A 20,613-nucleotide genomic window follows, 5' to 3' on the forward strand; every position below is an offset into this window, starting at 1 on the left:
TAACACAAAATTGCTAAATGAGCGAGATAAATTGAGTTGCTTTTTTTTCAGAAATTCAAAATGAAAGGGATACAGTGACTATTTAATATCCCAATTTCTCCTCTGCAAACCAGGGTTTTCCTTTTACCAGAGGTTTTGGAATTGTTTTTCTGTTATCCTTTGACTCACAAAAAACAGTAATCATTGCACGTGATTAGGCTATGCATTGTTATCACAGCACAGCATTTGCCATCTGACTGATGGCAAATGCTGTGCCCCCCCCCCCGAGCATTTTCTTGAGTGATTGTAGAATATCACTAGAGTACTTTGCATTTATTCAATATTTTGTGTGTCTCCCTGTTCTGTGGTGAAAATGTCAGATGGATTTTTGTATAGAAGCAAGAAAAGAGGATGAACTTTAAGAGTGTCTGTGGTTTATTCAGTTTATGGTAAATCAGAGAGGTTGTTTATTTTCCTGCTGACTGGGAAAGAGATTTGAATATAACAGTTAGTGTCTTTAACCTCACTGTACATCCTCTTTACCAATATACATTTCATGACCTATCTTGTTAAAATAGAAAGTGTCGTAAATGTTGAAAAAGAAGTGCAGGACTTTGACAAAATGACTAGACACATAGTGGGCTGGAAAGAAACCTTGGATAAACTATAAATCCTTTGGCTTGGCACCTCCCTGTTTGAGGGATTAGTACAGGCAGCCCATTTAAGACCTTTAACTGGTTGGTGTAAACTAATCTACAAAGCCAGGTGTAAAAAAAATGTATAATGGGAGAGGGAAATTGCAGCTAATGCACTGATTAATAACCTATCAGTATCTAACCAGCTTTAAGATAATAATAATCCTGGGATAACTGAGTCCCTTAAGATTCTGAACGTGTACTCAATGAACATGACATGAAGAAAATCCAGAGGTTGGATCATTAATGGTCTTAGAGCTTATAGCACACTCCTTGAAGCAGAGGGCTCTCTCACCCTATCACTATAACACATCGTACAGGAATGTAGTGGAATCAGCTAATCTTTTGTCATTCATTGAATGTAAATATATATGTTTTACCAATGTTCATCACCTGAAAATGTTTTTATTTTCAGACCACTTCAAATTTTCACCACACCGAATTTATAAACATGAGTTCTTCTGACTTGAGGCCTTTTGACTTGAAATGAGTTGAATGAATGTACTACTGAAAGTTCACTAAACTCATCAAATTACGTTTTTAAAGAAACATGATCATCATATTAGCAGGCTTCCCAGCATGCATTGTTTTAGAGTAAAAACTCTCCAGAGAATTGTTGTTTGTAGTTTGACGAAAAACTTTATTAAACCAAGCCATGGTTGTTTATTTTCATAATAATGAAAACAGTGCAAACTGCAATGAACACACCAAATGCAGTCCCTACCCCAGCACACTTGAACAAGTTAGTAAACTATATATTCAACTGATTACCTTAAAGTTATTGAACATTAGTGAACATAACTCAGTTGGTTTTCCTCAAAACTCTTGGGAGGACAAATTATTCCACTCTAGTTCTCTTAACTCACATGCCTAAGGCAGCAGGGAAACTTGTGTTTGTAAGTTGAACCAGTTGAAAATGTTTTTACAGTGAAGAGGGAAGGGCTATACATATACTATTGTTTAGCAGTGCTTAGCTGGAACAATGTTATCTGTTATTTTTCTGCATACTTGCACAAAACTTAATACTTTTTCAAAAAAAAGGACTGCCTCCTGGAAATCATGCTGGTGCATACAAACAACTCATACTCCACTCATATAAATGTCCAGGTCCTTGAAAACACAACACATCTTGGGGCTATAATTACAGGACATTCTGGTGTTTGGCTGACGCTATTCTTTGATTCTGAGCGATTCACACCCAAATCTGATGTTAAGGTAGCCATTGATGTTTTAAATTAAACAAAGTGTTTGTCCTTTCACACTAAAATATAAAAATACAAATCAGTAAGCCTAGTGGAGTACTTTGCTGGGCCATCCCTTACAGAAAATACTCCACTAAACAACAAAATGGAGACAGAAATTCTAGGAACATTGCAAATGCTGTTTTTTAAAAGTTAAAGAGGACTGAAATGTAAACAAACAATCACAGATTCACCCATATAATGACATAAACATAATATTTGTCATGATGTTCACTTAAGCTTTCTTAGAGAAAAAAAACTGACCAATTCAACTCTAAGCACAAAAGCATATGGAGTAGGGCTGTGAAGATATCAGATTTTCACTACACGATTATCATGGCCAAAATAATTCACGTTAACGATACTATTGCAATACTATTGAAAATGTTAGCTAGCTTCTAGCAAATTTTTTCAAGAACAGTTTCTACCCACAGGCCATCACTCTAATGAACAGTTTACACCAGTCACATTATGTCAGGAGCAGTCCCTGTGCAATAACCCCTGACAAAAACAGCCACTGTACCTGTAGATTTATCTCATTGTTTATGTAAATATTACCACTTTTTAAATCTACACACGCTGTACATACTGTTTATACTGTCATATCCACCTACCTCATGTAAATAAAGAAACCTGTTACATTAATCATATTTATTTCAGCACTATTTGCACTCTATAGGCACATAGTAACTTAATGTTTGTCTACCTTGTTGTCCTTGTTTATAGCTGTATTTATGTCTATTTCTTTGTATGTACATTGGGAGTAACGAAAAACCGGAGTCAAATTCCTTGTATGTTACACATACCTGGCCAGTAAAGCTGATTCTGATTAAAGGAATAGTTTGACATTTTGGGAAATATACTTAATCTCTTTCTTGCCGACATTCAGATGAGAAGATCGATAGAACTCTTATGTCTGTACAATAAATATGAAGGTACAGCCAGCAGCTGGTTAGTTTAGCTTAGCACAAAGACTGGAAACAAGGAGTAAAAAGCTAGACTGGCTCTGTCCAAACAACAAAATCCACCTCACTAATTAACATGTAAATCCCTCATCCCTGTGAACTTGTCAGGTGCCCAACGGAGACTCCAAGAAATCACTGCTCCTGACCAAGAAATAGTCCTGCACATAACCTCTGGTAAAACCACAACCCGTTACTTTTATACTTTGCTATATAGAGGTGCTGGTAGGTGGATTTTGTTACCTTTTGACAGAGCAAGCTAGCTGTTTCCCCATGTTTACAGTCTTTGTGCTAACCTAAGCTAACAGCTGCTGAGTGTCGCTTCATAGTAAGCATACATGAGAATGAGGTATCGATCTCTTTTGCTACCTCTTGCCAACTTAATCCTGCATTCATTGATTTTTTCATTTGGTAACACAATAAACTGTAAACACACAATGACATGCCATCAAGTTTTGACAAACTTGTTGGCTAACAGTTGTTTTACACATTTGGCAGATACAGAGCAACATTAACATTCATTCAGTCATTTTTATGGCCATCTGATGATTGTGAGTCCAGTTTCACCCTCAGTTAGCTCTGTATTTGGTCTCCACCAACTCTTGTAGGAAATATCTGGCTCTTCAGCTGCTAACTCTACAGTATGTTCACCAACTCGTTGGTTAATAACTTTGTCTGTCTGCCGTTTTGTGCTGGACAGGTAGCGTATTGTGGGTATATCAGAGCTTTCTTCCTGAAGCCAGCTGGCAATGAGGTTGGTGAGAACAGTGAGACTAAACCAAAACAGTAAAGTTGCAGGCTGTAAAACCAAAAAAATTACCTAAAATATGTGGATATGTACTGTTGAGTCGGGTGATAATTCTCTGTGGCTTCATCATTACGAGCAACGGCTTTCACATGTAGCCATGTGATCCATAATATATACATTTCTGATAAGCCCCTTTAAGGGTTTCCTTTTCAACAAATGAGTCAAACATTGGGATTACTGGATTCTGATATTGGCAGCCAATCTATGGTCAAATGCATCCTGTAAACACCAATCATGTGATCAGGTTCAATGCCAAACAGGGAACTAAACAAAGTTACACACAGTAGAACAGCTTGGATGGTGCTTATGTTCAAACAGTGTAAATACTGTATGATAATGTTGCTAAAATGCCTCTTTATGGCTGTCAGCCAAATATAGATTTATTTAATGTCTTCACTTTCCTCAGAAATGTATTGTCTTCGAGAAATCATACCTTCTTGTTTGAATAATTGGAATATGCAGTATACTAATTATATTAAGCACATTCACAAGTCACAACTATCCATTTGGTTAGCAACAAACACACCTAATTAAGGTTTTAAATAGACATTGAAGTATGAACTGATGAGTAATGGCTACATGATTTTGATCTTCTTACTGTGATCTTACTGGTGAAGCTACTGCACCTAATTTAAATAAATACATTTAGCATTTGTATTACTGATGAACTCTCTATAAGGATCCCAGGAAGACCAGCTTTCATTAAATTGGCAGCTAATTATAACAAAAACATGATGCTGTTGTTGTACTACAGGAGAGCTCCTTGTTTTTCTTCCAAAGATATGTGTACATGCTTGATGATTCTTTTCTCCACACATAAAAATGGTGACTTGGACTATTTATAATATGACTGATGCTTCAAGGGTTACACTAAACAACATATAAGTGGGTAATTTTCACTGAAAGCATTGGAAAAAGGAGCCCTGAATAAAAACATAGGCTACACACAAACCCACATAGTGATTCAACATTAGAGATTCAGACGCTTTGTAGTTTTGCTGGTTTGTTGGGGATTTTAAGAATTATAACTGGCAAGACCGGACTGTACTGTACGTACTGGCTTTTAAAATAAAAGGGCCTCAGTGTGAGCGTGTTGTTTCTGACAGATATGTATGTAAGTGGATGAGGTAGATGAAGGAGGATCTATATACAATACAGCTGACAGTGAGTTCAAAATTGGGTTGCATCAGCTATTCATAAATGCATTACTATGTCCTAGTAACTACTAGCTAGTTTCAAACTACTGAATTGCTAAATCTGGTTGCACCCTTAAGACTTAGGAAATGTGTTAGCTAGTAAAGACACACTCAAGAGCAATCAACTATGTAAACAGGAAGTCACTGTAGCATCACAAGCTAGCGTAATTTCCAAAAATGAGTTTTAGAGGCACAAAAGATATATCTTTGTAAATCTGGTATTACTTTGTTTTATTTCTGTCTGCATAAATGGAGAAGTATGTGTGTTTCAGAGTAAGTAGTATTCATACAGTTTAGAATGAGTGGAAAATATACGATTTATGCTAACCTAACTGATATTATTTACTCAAGTAAATAATATCAGTTAGTTATGTGTTACTGGCAGATTCCTGATGTTGTATTATTTTTGTGAAATGCAACTTAAAAACTTAAACAGCATTTATCAAGTTTCAGGTCAGATATGTCCACCGTATTACATATTACCAATTTTACTCCTCACCCAAAACGGGTCATATATTAGCAAGCTAACGTTAGTTTTGTCATTTGGTTCGTTTAGCTACACAACAGTTACACCAGGGTATTTAGTAACAGCTAATCTCTACGTAAGGATAGTTTGTGTGGTGCAATTTCGTCATGTGTAAAACTCCATTTAGAAAACAGTTAGGTTAGAACTAGGCTACATTTGAACGTACGAACAACTGGTGCAACCGGCTCCTGCACCTTGAATTTTCCTTATCAGTGTTTAATTTCTGTCTATAGATGAAAGGGCTGTTTAGCATCTAAGGAAGCTTTGAAAAAGCCTCAGTAAGGAGATACTACACCATGCTTACACAAAATGTCAAGTTTGAACACACAAGAAAAAGTGTGAGAGGGAGAAATTGGTTTTCTGGGGCTGGATTTTGTCCCCGTCAGATGTGGAGATGTGGACATTAAGATGGAGGTTGGTATGCTAAAGGTCAGAGAGGAAGTCTAGTTTGATCTGAAATTCTGGATGGATGATGTGAATGCTTAACACCAACAACTACTATTTAGATTTCCTCTAGCAAGGCATCCAACCTGCTCAAATGTTACATTATAGGCAACAACCTGGCTGTGAACTGACTTTGTGTGTTGAACATTCATGTCTCCAGAGACAGTTTGCAGAGTGACATCTGGTAGCTGCTCAGAAAAAACAAGCTGTACCTGTGAAGGTACTGTATATGTTATATAATATTGCAATATAATAAAGAACAGTATATGTTTAGGGATGAGAGGGATGAGCTTCTCATTTCCTTCCCTGGTCTCTCAGGGGAGTTGAATCTGTGACCTCCTGTCATCTCTAGACCAGGATATGACAAGACAAAATAAAACGTTAATGATCTCAGTGGGGGAATTGTGCCAAAGCAGAGGGAGATAGTAGTAGGAGGGGAAAAAAGACAATAAAATCAATGCAGACACTTTGCATGAATGTCAAATACAGTGCAGACATTAGAAGGTTGGTGGAGAAGAGAGATGGCATATCCACACTATTGGGACACATTAGAATAACATAATTGTTAGTTGCTTTGCTTCCATCTAGTGACATGATACATACAGTGCAACACTTACAAAAAAAGCTTGAATACATTTATGTCATAATAACCTCAATACAATAGGCCATTTTCACAGATGACATTATAACTTGTCATAGTAGGAAAAGCACAGGGTTACTAATAACATCAAAAATGTCTCCATTCTCTGCAAGTGTCCCAGAAAGCCATGAAAGTGTGACAGTTTACACAATATCAGGACCCTGAACTGACACATCTAAATGGAATTCAACCATCAACAATTGTATTATTTACACCTGTGCTTTTCCTATTGTAACATGTAAAAATACCTTCTGTGTAAAAGGCCTTTTGTTATAAGCATTGAGGCTATTGTGACATACATGTATTCAAGCCCCTTTGTAAGTGTTGGTAGTAGTGTTAATGAAGGAGGGACAAGTGTTACTCTTTCAAAAGCCTGCCCCAAATGGAAACAACCAGACTAATCCAGTGTAATACCACTGTATTAGAAGCAATGGTCACCGGTGAAATTTCCAATACACGAAGAACTCTTAACTATTACATTTTAAACTGTATGCATTTGGCTAGTTTAATACCTGAAATGTTACAAGTGGACAACTGTGTATTTTTCTAAATGTGTATTGTGTGGCTTTTCAGCAGTTTCATGTAGGAAGTATCGGTAGAAAGAAAACAGTCCCTATGTGTTATCAATTGTCAGGCAATATAATGATAACATAAATTCTGTTCTACTTTCTTTGTTGTTTTGGTGCTTCAGTACATCAGAGAAAATAGCATATTATTTTGAATAAAGCATAGTCTATTTTATTACAATTAGTCACACATTTGAGCCCACAAAGCACATGATGTTTCACCTCCCAATAAGATATCCCCTGTGACGTTTTACTTGATAAGAAATGTGGTGCTGTAGTGATATGTGTTTCTGAAGTTTAAGAACAAACCTTTTCTACTGTGCATTTTTCCATTGCACATGCTTAATTGGTCTGACTGGTACTACAGTGCCACAAACAACTGCTGGTGTACAGATCTTTCTGTGAAGGACATTTATTTGCAGAACAGAGCAGAGTTTGAGAGGCAGCTTTCTGTTTGTCTGCTGTGTCTTGGAGCAGGATCCTCCATATGCATTGTAGAGCCTGTATGAAATGTCTTCACTTCATGGCAGAGATAGATAGACAAACCAAAGACAAAGTAAGCAATAACTCAATCACAATTAGAAAACAATAAACCACATTCCGTAAACATTATCTTTAAAGCTGACATCTATCATTGCTCGTGTTAAAACAGCAGATGATGCCCCCCATCTTCACCCACCCACACACATCACACTCCCACTGGGTTATAGGATCTGAACACCTGTTTCACTGTGGAGCTAAAAAAAGGAATGGCTCTTCAGATGTCACTCTAAGAGACTGTTATTGTTTCTGTTACTTTATAGCAGTGTACACCATTAGTTACAGTGCCAGCAGCCAGTTTTGTTTTCTAGGTGTCTGTGGGTGTCAGCATGGATTTGCACTTTAGTACTAATGTGTGTATATGTATGTACATACAAATACAAAAATAACAAGACAATAGTAAGTCATTTTGTACTGACTTTGTTACAGAGTATCAAAGGTATAGTAGCTTTTATTAATTTTATTTTAGCCAACAGGAAACGTGAATTTGTTGCATTTGGCATTGACCTCATTTACTTTAGATCAGAAGAATTGATTATAGAAAAGGTGGAACAACACTTCTTGTTTGTGATTGGACAGAACCCAAGTCAGTTTAAACTTTGACTATGGTGAATAAAATTTATTTTTAAGATAAATGTCATGATCCGCATTGGCACTTTTTGCGGACCATGACATTTATTTAAAAAAAACAGGAACGGAGAAAGGAGCCAATAAGTTAACACTACTACATTTTATTCAGCATAGTCCACTCATTCATCATTCATCAGACTTGAATTTCCTTAATGGATCATAAAGTGCTGTAATTCTGTATGTATTCTGTACTATATGTTAAATTCGATTTTTAAATATATTTATTCAGCTGTAACCTGATGGGGACAAAATGCAGGTGGTAGCAATTGAAGATGAAAATATGGATCAAACAGATATAGACATATTAGACATAGTAGACTTATGGACCTGTGATTGTAAAGTCATAGTCCGACCCAGTAGCCTAATAATGATTTTGGTGATTTGCAGTTGAAAAGGTGTCTAGGTTTAAACTGACTGTAAATTACGTCTACTTTACATTGAAAACATCTTGCTCAACAGTATTTAACGACTAGACTATATTTCAACATGTGTAAATATTTCTAACATAGTCACTGACATGGTGTCAAAACACATTAAGACTACATGCAGCCTATATTCTATATTATAAATCTCACTTTTAAACTACATTTAGTCCAGTTTTAGAATCTTAAAGTCGTTTCAGCTGTACCACAATCATCCTCACTCAGAAATATTCACATAATCTCCAACATGAATGCTAACTTTGATAGGAATGTTCAATCAGTGCGACCAATCACAACATGACAAATGACTGTTCACTGATCAGTGTCTTCTATGTTGTTGTTTTATTTAAACAGTGATAGAGTAATGTATGGTAAATGTTTCAGTGCAGGGGAACTGTTGACAACCCAGATGCCTTACTGTAATGTTCACACAGTCACAAAGGACAATGTATAGATTTTTTTCACATATGAGGATGAATCCACCATGTCCAGAGATCGCTGTCTCTGTCCTTACATTGATGACAGATTGATCATGAAAGCGGTATTGTTAAAGATAGTCCTTAGGTAATTAACTAATATCTAAACGTTTAGATGTTTCTAAAGACACAAAAACATCTTCAAATGAATGCGTTCTGTATGTGCTTTGATATCGACTTTATGAATGAGGAAATTAAATGGTGTGTCAGACAGCTCCTTCAGGTGCAGCAGGAGGGGAGGAGGCAGAGAGAAAGTCAGAGTTTGTTACACACACCTGCCAGCGAGCAGGTTCACAGAGTCAATTAAGTTACCTCTCTTTCTAGAACGGAAAACATAGAGTTTCCCTCATGTCAGGGTTAACAAACTCAGAGTTTTCACTGAACCCGCTTTCTGAAACAGGTATGTTTAGATATAGAAGTAGTGTTTTATTACTTCGGGGTTGTTGTTTGTTGGTCCACATTTGAGCCACATGATTCTGCGGGAGAACATGTCTATACAGATATCGCAATGTCAAAAGGTTTTAATTTGTCATTTAACCGTCTACATTCTTCAGTCTACAACGTGTCAGCAACAAAGTTCCACGTGGATTCAGTTCACAAAGTATTCGCATTACTGTGTTCCTTTTAACACAGAGGCCATGTTTCTGCTTTAAACTCAACCAGTTCTGTATCTAAACATATGTCTGCACTCTGATAAGATGGCCCTGATGTTAAAGAGGAGGCTATAGTCAGCTGAGTCTCCTCAGTCCGAATTCTTTCAAACGTGCTCTCAGGGTTCCATGGGACATTTTAATATCATATGTTGAAAGCATATTGAGAATTGCCCTTTGTTAAAATATTCTCTTATGATTTAATCTCCTCTTCCATCCTTTCATCCTTTCAAGTTAAAAATTTGTGCAAGGACTAGGCTAGGAAACATAAACAGAAAATGACACTGAACTGTCGCCAGGGACTGTCCAATCACAAACAGGAGTTGTTGTCCCTCCTTTTCTGAAATCTGAAATGTCGTTGTGTTTTGTGAAATGTGTTTTTTGGTAATGTTGTTGTGTTTTGTGAGGGCCAAGGCGGCGAAGGCGGAACCATTCTGGAGGGTGGCCGGCAATGTAGATGGAGCCACTCTGGAGACCAGCAACATGGCTAGAGAGCAGGACTGGAGGCCAGCAACTGGACAGCCGGACAGGAGGCCGAAGACCGGGAGACAGGCAGAGGGGATGGTGGAGCCAGTGATACCCGGAACCCAGGAGGCTGATGCTGAACAGGATATTGCTGCAGCTCATGAGGATCAGGAGACCGCTGCAACTCCACAGGAACAGGTGATTGTATCAGCACAGGAACAGGAAGCAGCACAGGAACTGGTGATCCCAGCAACTCAGAAACAGGAGTCAGCTGCAGCTTAGCAGGTACAGGAGACAGCTACAGGGCAGAAACTGGACACAGCTGCAGCTCCGCAGGAACAGGGGTCAGCTGCAGCTCATGCTCAGCAGGTGGCTGCAGCACAGGAGGTTCAGGAGGTGGGTGCAGCTCAAGACGTTCAGCAGACAGCTGAAGCTCAGGGAGTTCAGGAGGTTGTAGCCCAACCAGAATAGGTACAGGAGGTTGCGGCCCAATCAGAACTGGAGATGGTTGCGGCCCAACTGGAGAAGGAGGCAGCTGTAGCACAGAAAGTTCAGGAGACTGCTGTAGCTCGGAAATTCCATGAGTTACAGAGCTACAGCTCTTCGGGTAGTTGTAATACAACACACTACTTTTATTGAGAATCATTTAGCGGTTTATAAAATCTCAGAGCTGGTTCAGCATATACTGTATACATGTATATATAGTATCACATTCCAGAATTTATTACAGATGTGAAAATTTCTATTTTAAAGCTAATGTGTATAAAAAAAAAAACAGGTGTACTTTAAATTAACATGTGTATTCCATCTTGTGATTTTTTTCTTCAAAATTGTTTACATTTTTGTCACTATTTTGAGCATTATGTTTTACATATCGAATAACGTTAACCCCTGAGTGCATTTTTTGGTCTGGGCTATTTTTCTCATTCTTTGGACAATTGGCTTTTGTGTCACTATCTTCAATTCAAAGCAGAAGAGAGTCCTACTTTTTGCACAAATATTCAACAATCATTGCGTAATCAGTCTGATTGCTCAGTAATTGCATGTTTGTGCTAATGTGTGCATTGTCTATAATTATGTTTTATAGGCACATAAACAGAGAAAATAACTAGACAACAATCAGTCATTTTGCATTACATTTATTACAGCTCATTTAGGTATATGGGGGTCATGTATTCTGTTGTCTGAACATTTGAAATAATATGGTGAAAGAAACTGAAAGCTTTAGCGTTGATTCTATAGGTCACTGTAGCTTTTGATTAATTACAGAAAAAAGAAACAGAAAAAGTAGGAGTTTGTTGTATTTAGCTTCAGTATTGTTAGCAGCCATAGAGCGTGTTGATCATCTTGACAATAATAAGTCATTTGCACTGACGTTATTACAGAATATCGAAAGAATATAATAACAGCAACTGAAATCAAAAGTATAGTAGCTTTTAAATTATTACAGTCAACTGGAAAAAAAAGTGAACTTGTTGCATTTGGCATCGACCTCATTTATTTTCCAATTACAACTTTAGATCAGAAGAATTGTTATTAGCAGCCGTAGAGCAGCTTGATTCTCGTGATGTCCCAGTAGGAGAAGCCCTGCCTTTGGCGATCTCGACGTTGGGGTTGGGGATGGGGTCATGGAGTCCCTCCCGTACTGGATGGAGAAGGCTGTTTTTCCATAGTGCATGATGGAGGAGTAGTCGTAGGGAGTGTTCAGGTTGTTGGTGGCCTGCTTGTAGAAGTTGTAGGCCATCTGCGGGTTGATGTTTCTCCCAGTTGATCCTGATGTAGCCGTCGCGGTCGCTCCTGGTCTGTTCGTGCTGGAAGCCCAGGCGTGGTTCATCTCGTGCTGTATGATGCCGGAGGCGAAGCAGCCCTGCCTGTTGAGAGAGCACCTGGCTGCCTCCCCTCTCTGCCCAGAGCTGAGAAACATCCTTCTCTGTTCTCGATGCTTATGAAATCGTACTCGTTCTTTCGGGGACGAAGCGGATGCAAGTTTTGCTGTGGAAGGCCTTCATGGCTTGGTCGATCATCTGCCTCTCCCGCTGGTGAACACATTGCTGATGGTGAAGGGGATCATCACCAAGCCGTTGGAAGCTTTCCTCCACAGGCAGTTCTGGGACCAGCACATCATGGCGTTTCTGGTTCTGGGAGCCAGCAGGTCTCCTTCCAGCAGGTTCTCGTTGGTGGCATTGTTGGAGGTCAGAATCCTGGTGGTGATGTCGACGGTGTCCTGGACTTCTTCTTTGCTTCCTTCCTCCTGGAGAGGAAGTGCCTGAGAGAGGCCGAGGAGCAGCAGCAGCAGCAGGCTGGCAGACGGAGTCATCTTCAGGGTCGGTCTGGAGGTTGTGAAGCTTCTGTGGAGAGCTGCTGTGGAGAGACTCCTTGAAGCTTGATGTTTGACTCCGTTCAGTCCATGGTCTTTATACTCTCCACTACAGGTGTGTCTGCAGGAGGATTATGGGTTGGGGTCCACACTGCTAGGCCTAAATAAACCTCTGAGGGGAGGACTCCACAGACAAACCTACTTTTTAAACATGGTTTGTTAACTTTGGTTATTAGATGGATGAACACAGCTTTACTAAGTGGTTAAATAGGTTGGATTTGTTACGCTAAGCAGTCTATATGGTCTTCAACCAATAAGACCTCACATTAGAGTGTCTTTGTCAAACCAACCTTAATTTAAGCAGAGTAATTTTTATGTCTCTTCAAAACGTCTTGCTGATATTCGTTCAATAAAATGTATCTGTTTGTATAGTTAAAAAGTAGGGATCCAAATACATGCATTCAGATAGAAAGAGATCATTTGCTGTGAACAGATATGAACAACATCTTAATATTTGCAGTGATATCCCCCCCACAGTGATCTGTCACTGGATTGACACTATTTGCTACAAACTTCACACCACTTCTTCTCAGGGTCATAACTCTGTCAAATGATAAACACACACTGCTACAAGCAAGGGAAGTGATGTAAATCGAGCTAAACGTCCATACATCCGTTTAGAATAATAGAAAAAAGGTGGTCCTTATGACTTCAGCTCTTGGCTCATGTTTACCATGTTAACAATCATAGTTTAGCGTGTTAGCATGCTAACATTTGCTAATTAGCAACAAACACAAAGTACAGCTGCGGCTGATGGGAATGTCATTAGTTTTGGAGGTATTTGGTCATAAACCAAAGTATTGGAAAAAATGTATATTTTGACCTGATGGTGGCTCTAGAGGAAACGTCAGGGATTCACCAAAGGCACTCAGATTCATCTTCTGGGGACCATGAATATCTGCACAAATTTTTGAACCAATCCATCATGTAGATGTTTAGATATGTTAGAGGATAAGGGAAAGTTTTGGCCTGCTGGTGGAGCTACAGTAATGGTAATGGAATCACTACAGTCATTAGAGTTCATTCTCTTGGGTACCATAAACGTCTGAACAAAGTTTCATGGCAATCCATGCAATTGTTGTTGAGATATTTCAGTCTGGACCAAAGTGATGGACCAACAAACAGACCAACATTGCCATCCCTAAAGCCACACTGCTAGCATGGCTAACAAATCCAGAAGGCCACATATCAATACTTACTTCTGTTATTAAGGTATTTCCAGAAACCTCCAAGAGTATTCTAACCATCTGGATGAAAAAAAGTCTGTTTGCTGCAAGAACAAAAAAAATCACAGGGTTTTAATTTTTTTGAAAAATGTCAAGCTTAGCTCTGTGCCTCAGATATAATGGTTATACATGAGAGGACCAAACTGGGGCTAACATTCAGTGAGGTTCATTCTCAGTAACTTGTGTGCAGGATAACGCTTGACTGTTGTTTCACAGGTGTCATTTTTACCTCATGATCTGATACTGAAGCCCGTACCCTGTGTGACTTGACAGTAGATGGGAAAATGACAAGCTGAAGTTAGGAGCAGTCTCCAAAGTGCATGTATAATTGCCAAGAGAGGTTTTGTCAATAGCTGTCTCTTTTTAATTGACACTTCAAACCAACTTTATTTTCATCATAGTTTCAGACACAGAGATAGTAGCTTTGCTTTACCCCAATTAAATAATCCATTTATAGCCTCTATTTACAGTGGCCCTGAGGGTCAAAACACAACAACATTTCACAAAACACAACATTTCAAAACACAACAAAATTGTCGTGTTTTGTGAAATGTACTTGTGTTTTTTGAAATATTGTAGTGTTTTCACCCTCAGGGCCACCATAAGTATTCAATTAAACCATTGAAACGATAATAAAAAATATCTAGGTAAGAGAGCAGAGTTTCTTAAAGGGCCTTGTTAATGTATGCTAGATATGTTACATTATCAGAGGGTTCTGTTCCTACATTGATTTGATTTTTCGACAAACAACTAGGCTGGTGTGTTGTTTTCATTGGTTAGAGATATTGTAATAACTTGTGTGTTCTCTACAGATAAAAACAAAGCTCTTGGCTACAGCTCTTCGGGTAGTTGTAATACAACCCACTACTTTTATTGAGAATCATTTAGCGGTTTATAAAATCTCAGAGCTGGTTCAGCATATACTGTATACATGTATATATAGTATCACATTCCAGAATTTATTACAGATGTGAAAATTTCTATTTTAAAGCTAATGCATATATAAAAAAACAGGTGTACTTTAAATTAACATGTGTATTCACATCTTGTGATTTTTTTCTTCAAAATTGTTTACATTTTTGTCACTATTTTGAGCATTATGTTTTACATATCGAATAACGTTAACCCCTGAGTGCATTTTTTGGTCTGGGCTATTTTTCTCATTCTTTGGACAATTGGCTTTTGTGTCACTATCTTCAATTCAAAGCAGAAGAGAGTCCTACTTTTTGCACAAATATTCAACAATCATTGCGTAATCAGTCTGATTGCTCAGTAATTGCATGTTTGTGCTAATGTGTGCATTGTCTATAATTATGTTTTATAGGCACATAAACAGAGAAAAATAACTAGACAACAATCAGTCATTTTGCATTACATTTATTACAGCTCATTTAGGTATATGGGGGTCATGTATTCTGTTGTCTGAACATTTGAAATAATATGGTGAAAGAAACTGAAAGCTTTAGCGTTGATTCCATAGGTCACCGTAGCTTTTGATTAATTACAGAAAAAAGAAACAGAAAAAGTAGGAGTTTGTTGTATTTAGCTTCAGTATTGTTAGCAGCCATAGAGCGTGTTGATCATCTTGACAATAATAAGTCATTTGCACTGACGTTATTACAGAATATCGAAAGAATATAATAACAGCAACTGAAATCAAAAGTATAGTAGCTTTTAAATTATTACAGTCAACTGGGAAAAAAAGTGAACTTGTTGCATTTGGCATCGACCTCATTTATTTTCCAATTACAACTTTAGATCAGAAGAATTGTTATTAGCAGCCGTAGAGCAGCTTGATTCTCGTGATGTCCCAGTAGGAGAAGCCCTGCCTTTGGCCGATCTCGACGTTGGGGTTGGGGATGGGGGTCATGGAGTCCCTCCCGGACTGGATGGAGAAGGCTGTTTTTCCATAGTGCATGATGGAGGAGTAGTCGTAGGGAGTGTTCAGGTTGTTGGTGGCCTGCTTGTAGAAGTTGTAGGCCATCTGCGGGTTGATGTTCTCCCAGTTGATCCTGATGTAGCCGTCGCGGTCGCTCCTGGTCTGTTCGTGCTGGAAGCCCAGAGCGTGGTTCATCTCGTGCTGTATGATGCCGGAGACGAAGCAGCCCTGCCTGTTGAGAGAGAGCACCTGGCTGCCTCCCTCTCTGCCCAGAGCTGAGAAACATCCTTCTCTGTTCTCGATGCTTATGAAATCGTACTCGTTCTTTCGGGGGACGAAGCGGATGCAAGTTTTGCTGTGGAAGGCCTTCATGGCTTGGTCGATCATCTGCCTCTCCCCGCTGGTGAACACATTGCTGATGGTGAAGGGGATCATCACCAAGCCGTTGGAAGCTTTCCTCCACAGGCAGTTCTGGGACCAGCACATCATGGCGTTTCTGGTTCTGGGAGCCAGCAGGTCTCCTTCCAGCAGGTTCTCGTTGGTGGCATTGTTGGAGGTCAGAATCCTGGTGGTGATGTCGACGGTGTCCTGGACTTCTTCTTTGCTTCCTTCCTCCTGGAGAGGAAGTGCCTGAGAGAGGCCGAGCAGGAGCAGCAGCAGCAGCAGGCTGGCAGACGGAGTCATCTTCAGGGTCGGCCTGGAGGTTGTGAAGCTTCTGTGGAGAGCTGCTGTGGAGAGACTCCTTGAAGCTTGATGTTTGACTCCGTTCAGTCCATGGTCTTTATACTCTCCACTGCAGGTGTGTCTGCAGGAGGATTATGGGTTGGGGTCCACACTGCTAGGCCTAAATAAACCTCTGAGGGGAGGACTCCACAGACAAACCTACTTTTTAAACATGGTTTGTTAACTTTGGTTATTAGATGGATGAACACAGCTTTACTAAGTGGTTAAATAGGTTGGATTTGTTACGCTAAGCAGTCTATATGGTCTTCAACCAATAAGACCTCACATTAGAGTGTCTTGCTGATATTCGTTCAATAAAATGTATCTGTTTGTATAGTTAAAAAGTAGGGATCCAAATACATGCATTATTCAGATAGAAAGAGATCATTTGCTGTGAACAGATATGAACAACATCTTAATATTTGCAGTGATATCCCCCCCACAGTGATCTGTCACTGGATTGACACTATTTGCTACAAACTTCACACCACTTCTTCTCAGGGTCATAACTCTGTCAAATGATAAACACACTGCTACAAGCAAGGGAAGTGATGTAAATCGAGCTAAACGTCCATACATCCGTTTAGAATAATAGAAAAAAGGTGGTCCTTATGACTTCAGCTCTTGGCTCATGTTTACCATGTTAACAATCATAGTTTAGCGTGTTAGCATGCTAACATTTGCTAATTAGCAACAAACACAAAGTACAGCTGCGGCTGATGGGAATGTCATTAGTTTTGGAGGTATTTGGTCATAAACCAAAGTATTGGAAAAATGTATATTTTGACCTGATGGTGGCTCTAGAGGAAACGTCAGGGATTCACCAAAGGCACTCAGATTCATCTTCTGGGGACCATGAATATCTGCACAAATTTTTGAGCCAATCCATCATGTAGATGTTTAGATATGTTAGAGGATAAGGGAAAGTTTTGGCCTGCTGGTGGAGCTACAGTAATGGTAATGGAATCACTACAGTCATTAGAGTTCATTCTCTTGGGTACCATAAACGTCTGAACAAAGTTTCATGGCAATCCATGCAATTGTTGTTGAGATATTTCAGTCTGGACCAAAGTGATGGACCAACAAACAGACCAACATTGCCATCCCTAAAGCCACACTGCTAGCATGGCTAACAAATCCAGAAGGCCACATATCAATACTTACTTCTGTTATTAAGGTATTTCCAGAAACCTCCAAGAGTATTCTATCCATCTGGATGAAAAAAAGTCTGTTTGCTGCAAGAACAAAAAAAATCACAGGGTTTTAATTTTTTTGAAAAATGTCAAGCTTAGCTCTGTGCCTCAGATATAATGGTTGTACATGAGAGGACCAAACTGGGGCTAACATTCAGTGAGGTTCATTCTCAGTAACTTGTGTGCAGGATAAAGCTTGACTGTTGTTTCACAGGTGTCATTTTTACCTCATGATCTGATACTGAAGCCCGTACCCTGTGTGACTTGACAGTAGATGGGAAAATGACAAGCTGAAGTTAGGAGCAGTCTCCAAAGTGCATGTATAATTGCCAAGAGAGGTTTTGTCAATAGCTGTCTCTTTTTAATTGACACTTCAAACCAACTTTATTTTCATCATAGTTTCAGACACAGAGATAGTAGCTTTGCTTTACCCCAATTAAATAATCCATTTATAGCCTCTATTTACAGTGGCCCTGAGGGTCAAAACACAACAACATTTCACAAAACACAACATTTCAAAACACAACAAAATTGTCGTGTTTTGTGAAATGTACTTGTGTTTTTTGAAATATTGTTGTGTTTTCACCCTCAGGGCCACCATAAGTATTCAATTAAACCATAGAAAAGATAATAAAAAATATCTAGGTAAGACAGAGCAGAGTTTATTAAAGGGCCTTGTTAATGTACGCTAGATATGTTACATTATCAGAGGGTTCTGTTCCTACATTGATCTGATTTTTCGACAAACAACTAGGCTGGTGTGTTGTTTTCATTGGTTAGAGATATTGTAATAACTTGTGTGTTCTCTACAGATAAAAACAAAGCTCTTGGCTACAGCTCTTAGGGTAGTTGTAATACAACACACTACTTTTATTGAGAATCATTTAGCGGTTTATAAAATCTCAGAGCTGGTTCAGCATATACTGTATACATGTATATATAGTATCACATCCCAGAATTTATTACAGATGTGAAAATTTTTATTTCAAAGCTAATGTGTATAAAAAAACAGGTGTACTTTAAATTAACATGTGTATTCACATCTTGTGATTTTTTTGTTCAAAATTGTTTACATTTTTGTCACTATTTTGAGCATTATGTTTTACATATCGAATAACGTTAACCCCTGAGTGCATTTTTTGGTCTGGGCTATTTTTCTCATTCTTTGGACAATTGGCTTTTGTGTCACTATCTTCAATTCAAAGCAGAAGAGAGTCCTACTTTTTGCACAAATATTCAACAATCATTGCGTAATCAGTCTGATTGCTCAGTAATTGCATGTTTGTGCTAATGTGTGCATTGTCTATAATTATGTTTTATAGGCACATAAACAGAGAAAAATAACTAGACAACAATCAGTCATTTTGCATTACATTTATTACAGCTCATTTAGGTATATGGGGGTCATGTATTCTGTTGTCTGAACATTTGAAATAATATGGTGAAAGAAACTGAAAGCTTTAGCATTGATTCCATAGGTCACCGTAGCTTTTGATTAATTACAGAAAAAAGAAACAGAAAAAGTAGGAATTTGTTGTATTTAGCTTCAGTATTGTTAGCAGCCATAGAGCGTGTTGATCATCATGACAATAATAAGTCATTTGTACTGACGTTATTACAGAATATCGAAAGAATATAATAACAGCAACTGAAATCAAAAGTATAGTAGCTTTTAAATTATTACAGCCAACTGGAAAAAAAGTGAACTTGTTGCATTTGGCATTGACCTCATTTATTTTCCAATTACAACTTTAGATCAGAAGAATGGTTATTAGCAGCCGTAGAGCAGCTTGATCCTCGTGATGTCCCAGTAGGACAAGCCCTGCCTCTGGCCGATCTCGACGTTGGGGTTGGGGATGGGGGTCATGGAGTCCCTCCCGGACTGGATGGAGAAGGCTGTTTTTCCATAGTGCATGATGGAGGAGTAGTCATAGGGAGTGTTCAGGTTGTTGGTGGCCTGCTTGTAGAAGTTGTAGGCCATCTGCGGGTTGATGTTCTCCCAGTTGATCCTGACGTAGCTGTCGCGGTCGCTCCTGGTCTGTTCGTGCTGGAAGCCCAGAGCGTGGTTCATCTCGTGCTGCATGATGCCGGAGACGAAGCAGCCCTGCCTGTTGAGAGAGAGCACCTGGCTGCCTCCCTCTCTGCCCAGAGCAGAGAAACATCCTTCTTTGTTCTCAATGCTTATGTAATCGTACTCGTTCTTTCGGGGGACGAAGCGGATGCAAGTTTTGCTGTGGAAGGCCTGCATGGCTTGGTTGATCATCTGCTTCTCCCCGCTGGTGAACACATTGCTGATGGTGAAGGGGATCATCACCAGGCCGTTGGAAGCTTTCCTCCACAGGCAGTTCTGGGACCAGCACATCATGGCGTTTCTGGTTCTGGGAGCCAGCAGGTCTCCTTCCAGCAGGTTCTCGTTGGTGGCATTGTTGGAGGTCAGAATCCTGGTGGTGATGTCGACGGTGTCCTGGACTTCTTCTTTGCTTCCTTCCTCCTGGAGAGGAAGTGCCTGAGAGAGGCCGAGCAGGAGCAGCAGCAGCAGCAGGCTGGCAGACGGAGTCATCTTCAGGGTCGGTCTGGAGGTTGTGAAGCTTCTGTGGAGAGCTGCTGTGGAGAGACTCCTTGAAGCTTGATGTTTGACTCTGTTCAGTCCAGGGTCTTTATACTCTCCTCTACAGGTGTGTCTGCAGGTGGATTATGGGTTGGGGTCCACACTGCTAAGCCTAAATAAACCACTGAGGGGAGGACTCCACAGACAAACCTACTTTTTAAACATGGTTTGTTATCTCTGGTTATTAGATGGATGAACACAGCTTTACTAAGTGGTTAAATAGGTTGGATTTGTTACGCTAAGCAGTCTATATGGTCTTCAACCAATAAGACCTCACATTAGAGTGTCTTTGTCAAACCAACCTTAATTTAATGTCTCTTCGAAACGTCTTGCTGATATTCGTTCAATACAATTTATCTGTTTGTAT

General features: G+C 39.3%; 2 protein-coding genes and 1 pseudogene across 2 annotated transcripts; all 3 read right to left on the reverse strand.

The window, feature by feature from the left end:
• Positions 1-11,363: 11,363 nt before the first annotated feature.
• On the reverse strand, positions 11,364-12,631 carry LOC122876856 (annotated as a pseudogene).
• Positions 12,632-15,204: 2,573 nt separating this feature from the next.
• LOC122876857 (high choriolytic enzyme 1-like) lies at positions 15,205-16,484 on the reverse strand. Its single transcript, XM_044197710.1, has one exon. The coding sequence runs from the start codon at positions 16,404-16,406 to the stop codon at positions 15,618-15,620; it is 789 nt and encodes a 262-aa protein (XP_044053645.1). The 5' UTR covers positions 16,407-16,484; the 3' UTR covers positions 15,205-15,617.
• A 2,513-nt stretch (positions 16,485-18,997) lies between these two features.
• Positions 18,998-20,276, reverse strand: LOC122876868 (high choriolytic enzyme 1-like). Its single transcript, XM_044197735.1, has one exon. It carries the CDS (start codon positions 20,196-20,198, stop codon positions 19,410-19,412), a length of 789 nt encoding a protein of 262 aa, XP_044053670.1. The 5' UTR covers positions 20,199-20,276; the 3' UTR covers positions 18,998-19,409.
• Positions 20,277-20,613: the final 337 nt, after the last annotated feature.

The sequence above is a fragment of the Siniperca chuatsi genome, linkage group LG1 (genome assembly GCF_020085105.1).
Source record: "Siniperca chuatsi isolate FFG_IHB_CAS linkage group LG1, ASM2008510v1, whole genome shotgun sequence".
Taxonomy (NCBI): domain Eukaryota; kingdom Metazoa; phylum Chordata; class Actinopteri; order Centrarchiformes; family Sinipercidae; genus Siniperca; species Siniperca chuatsi.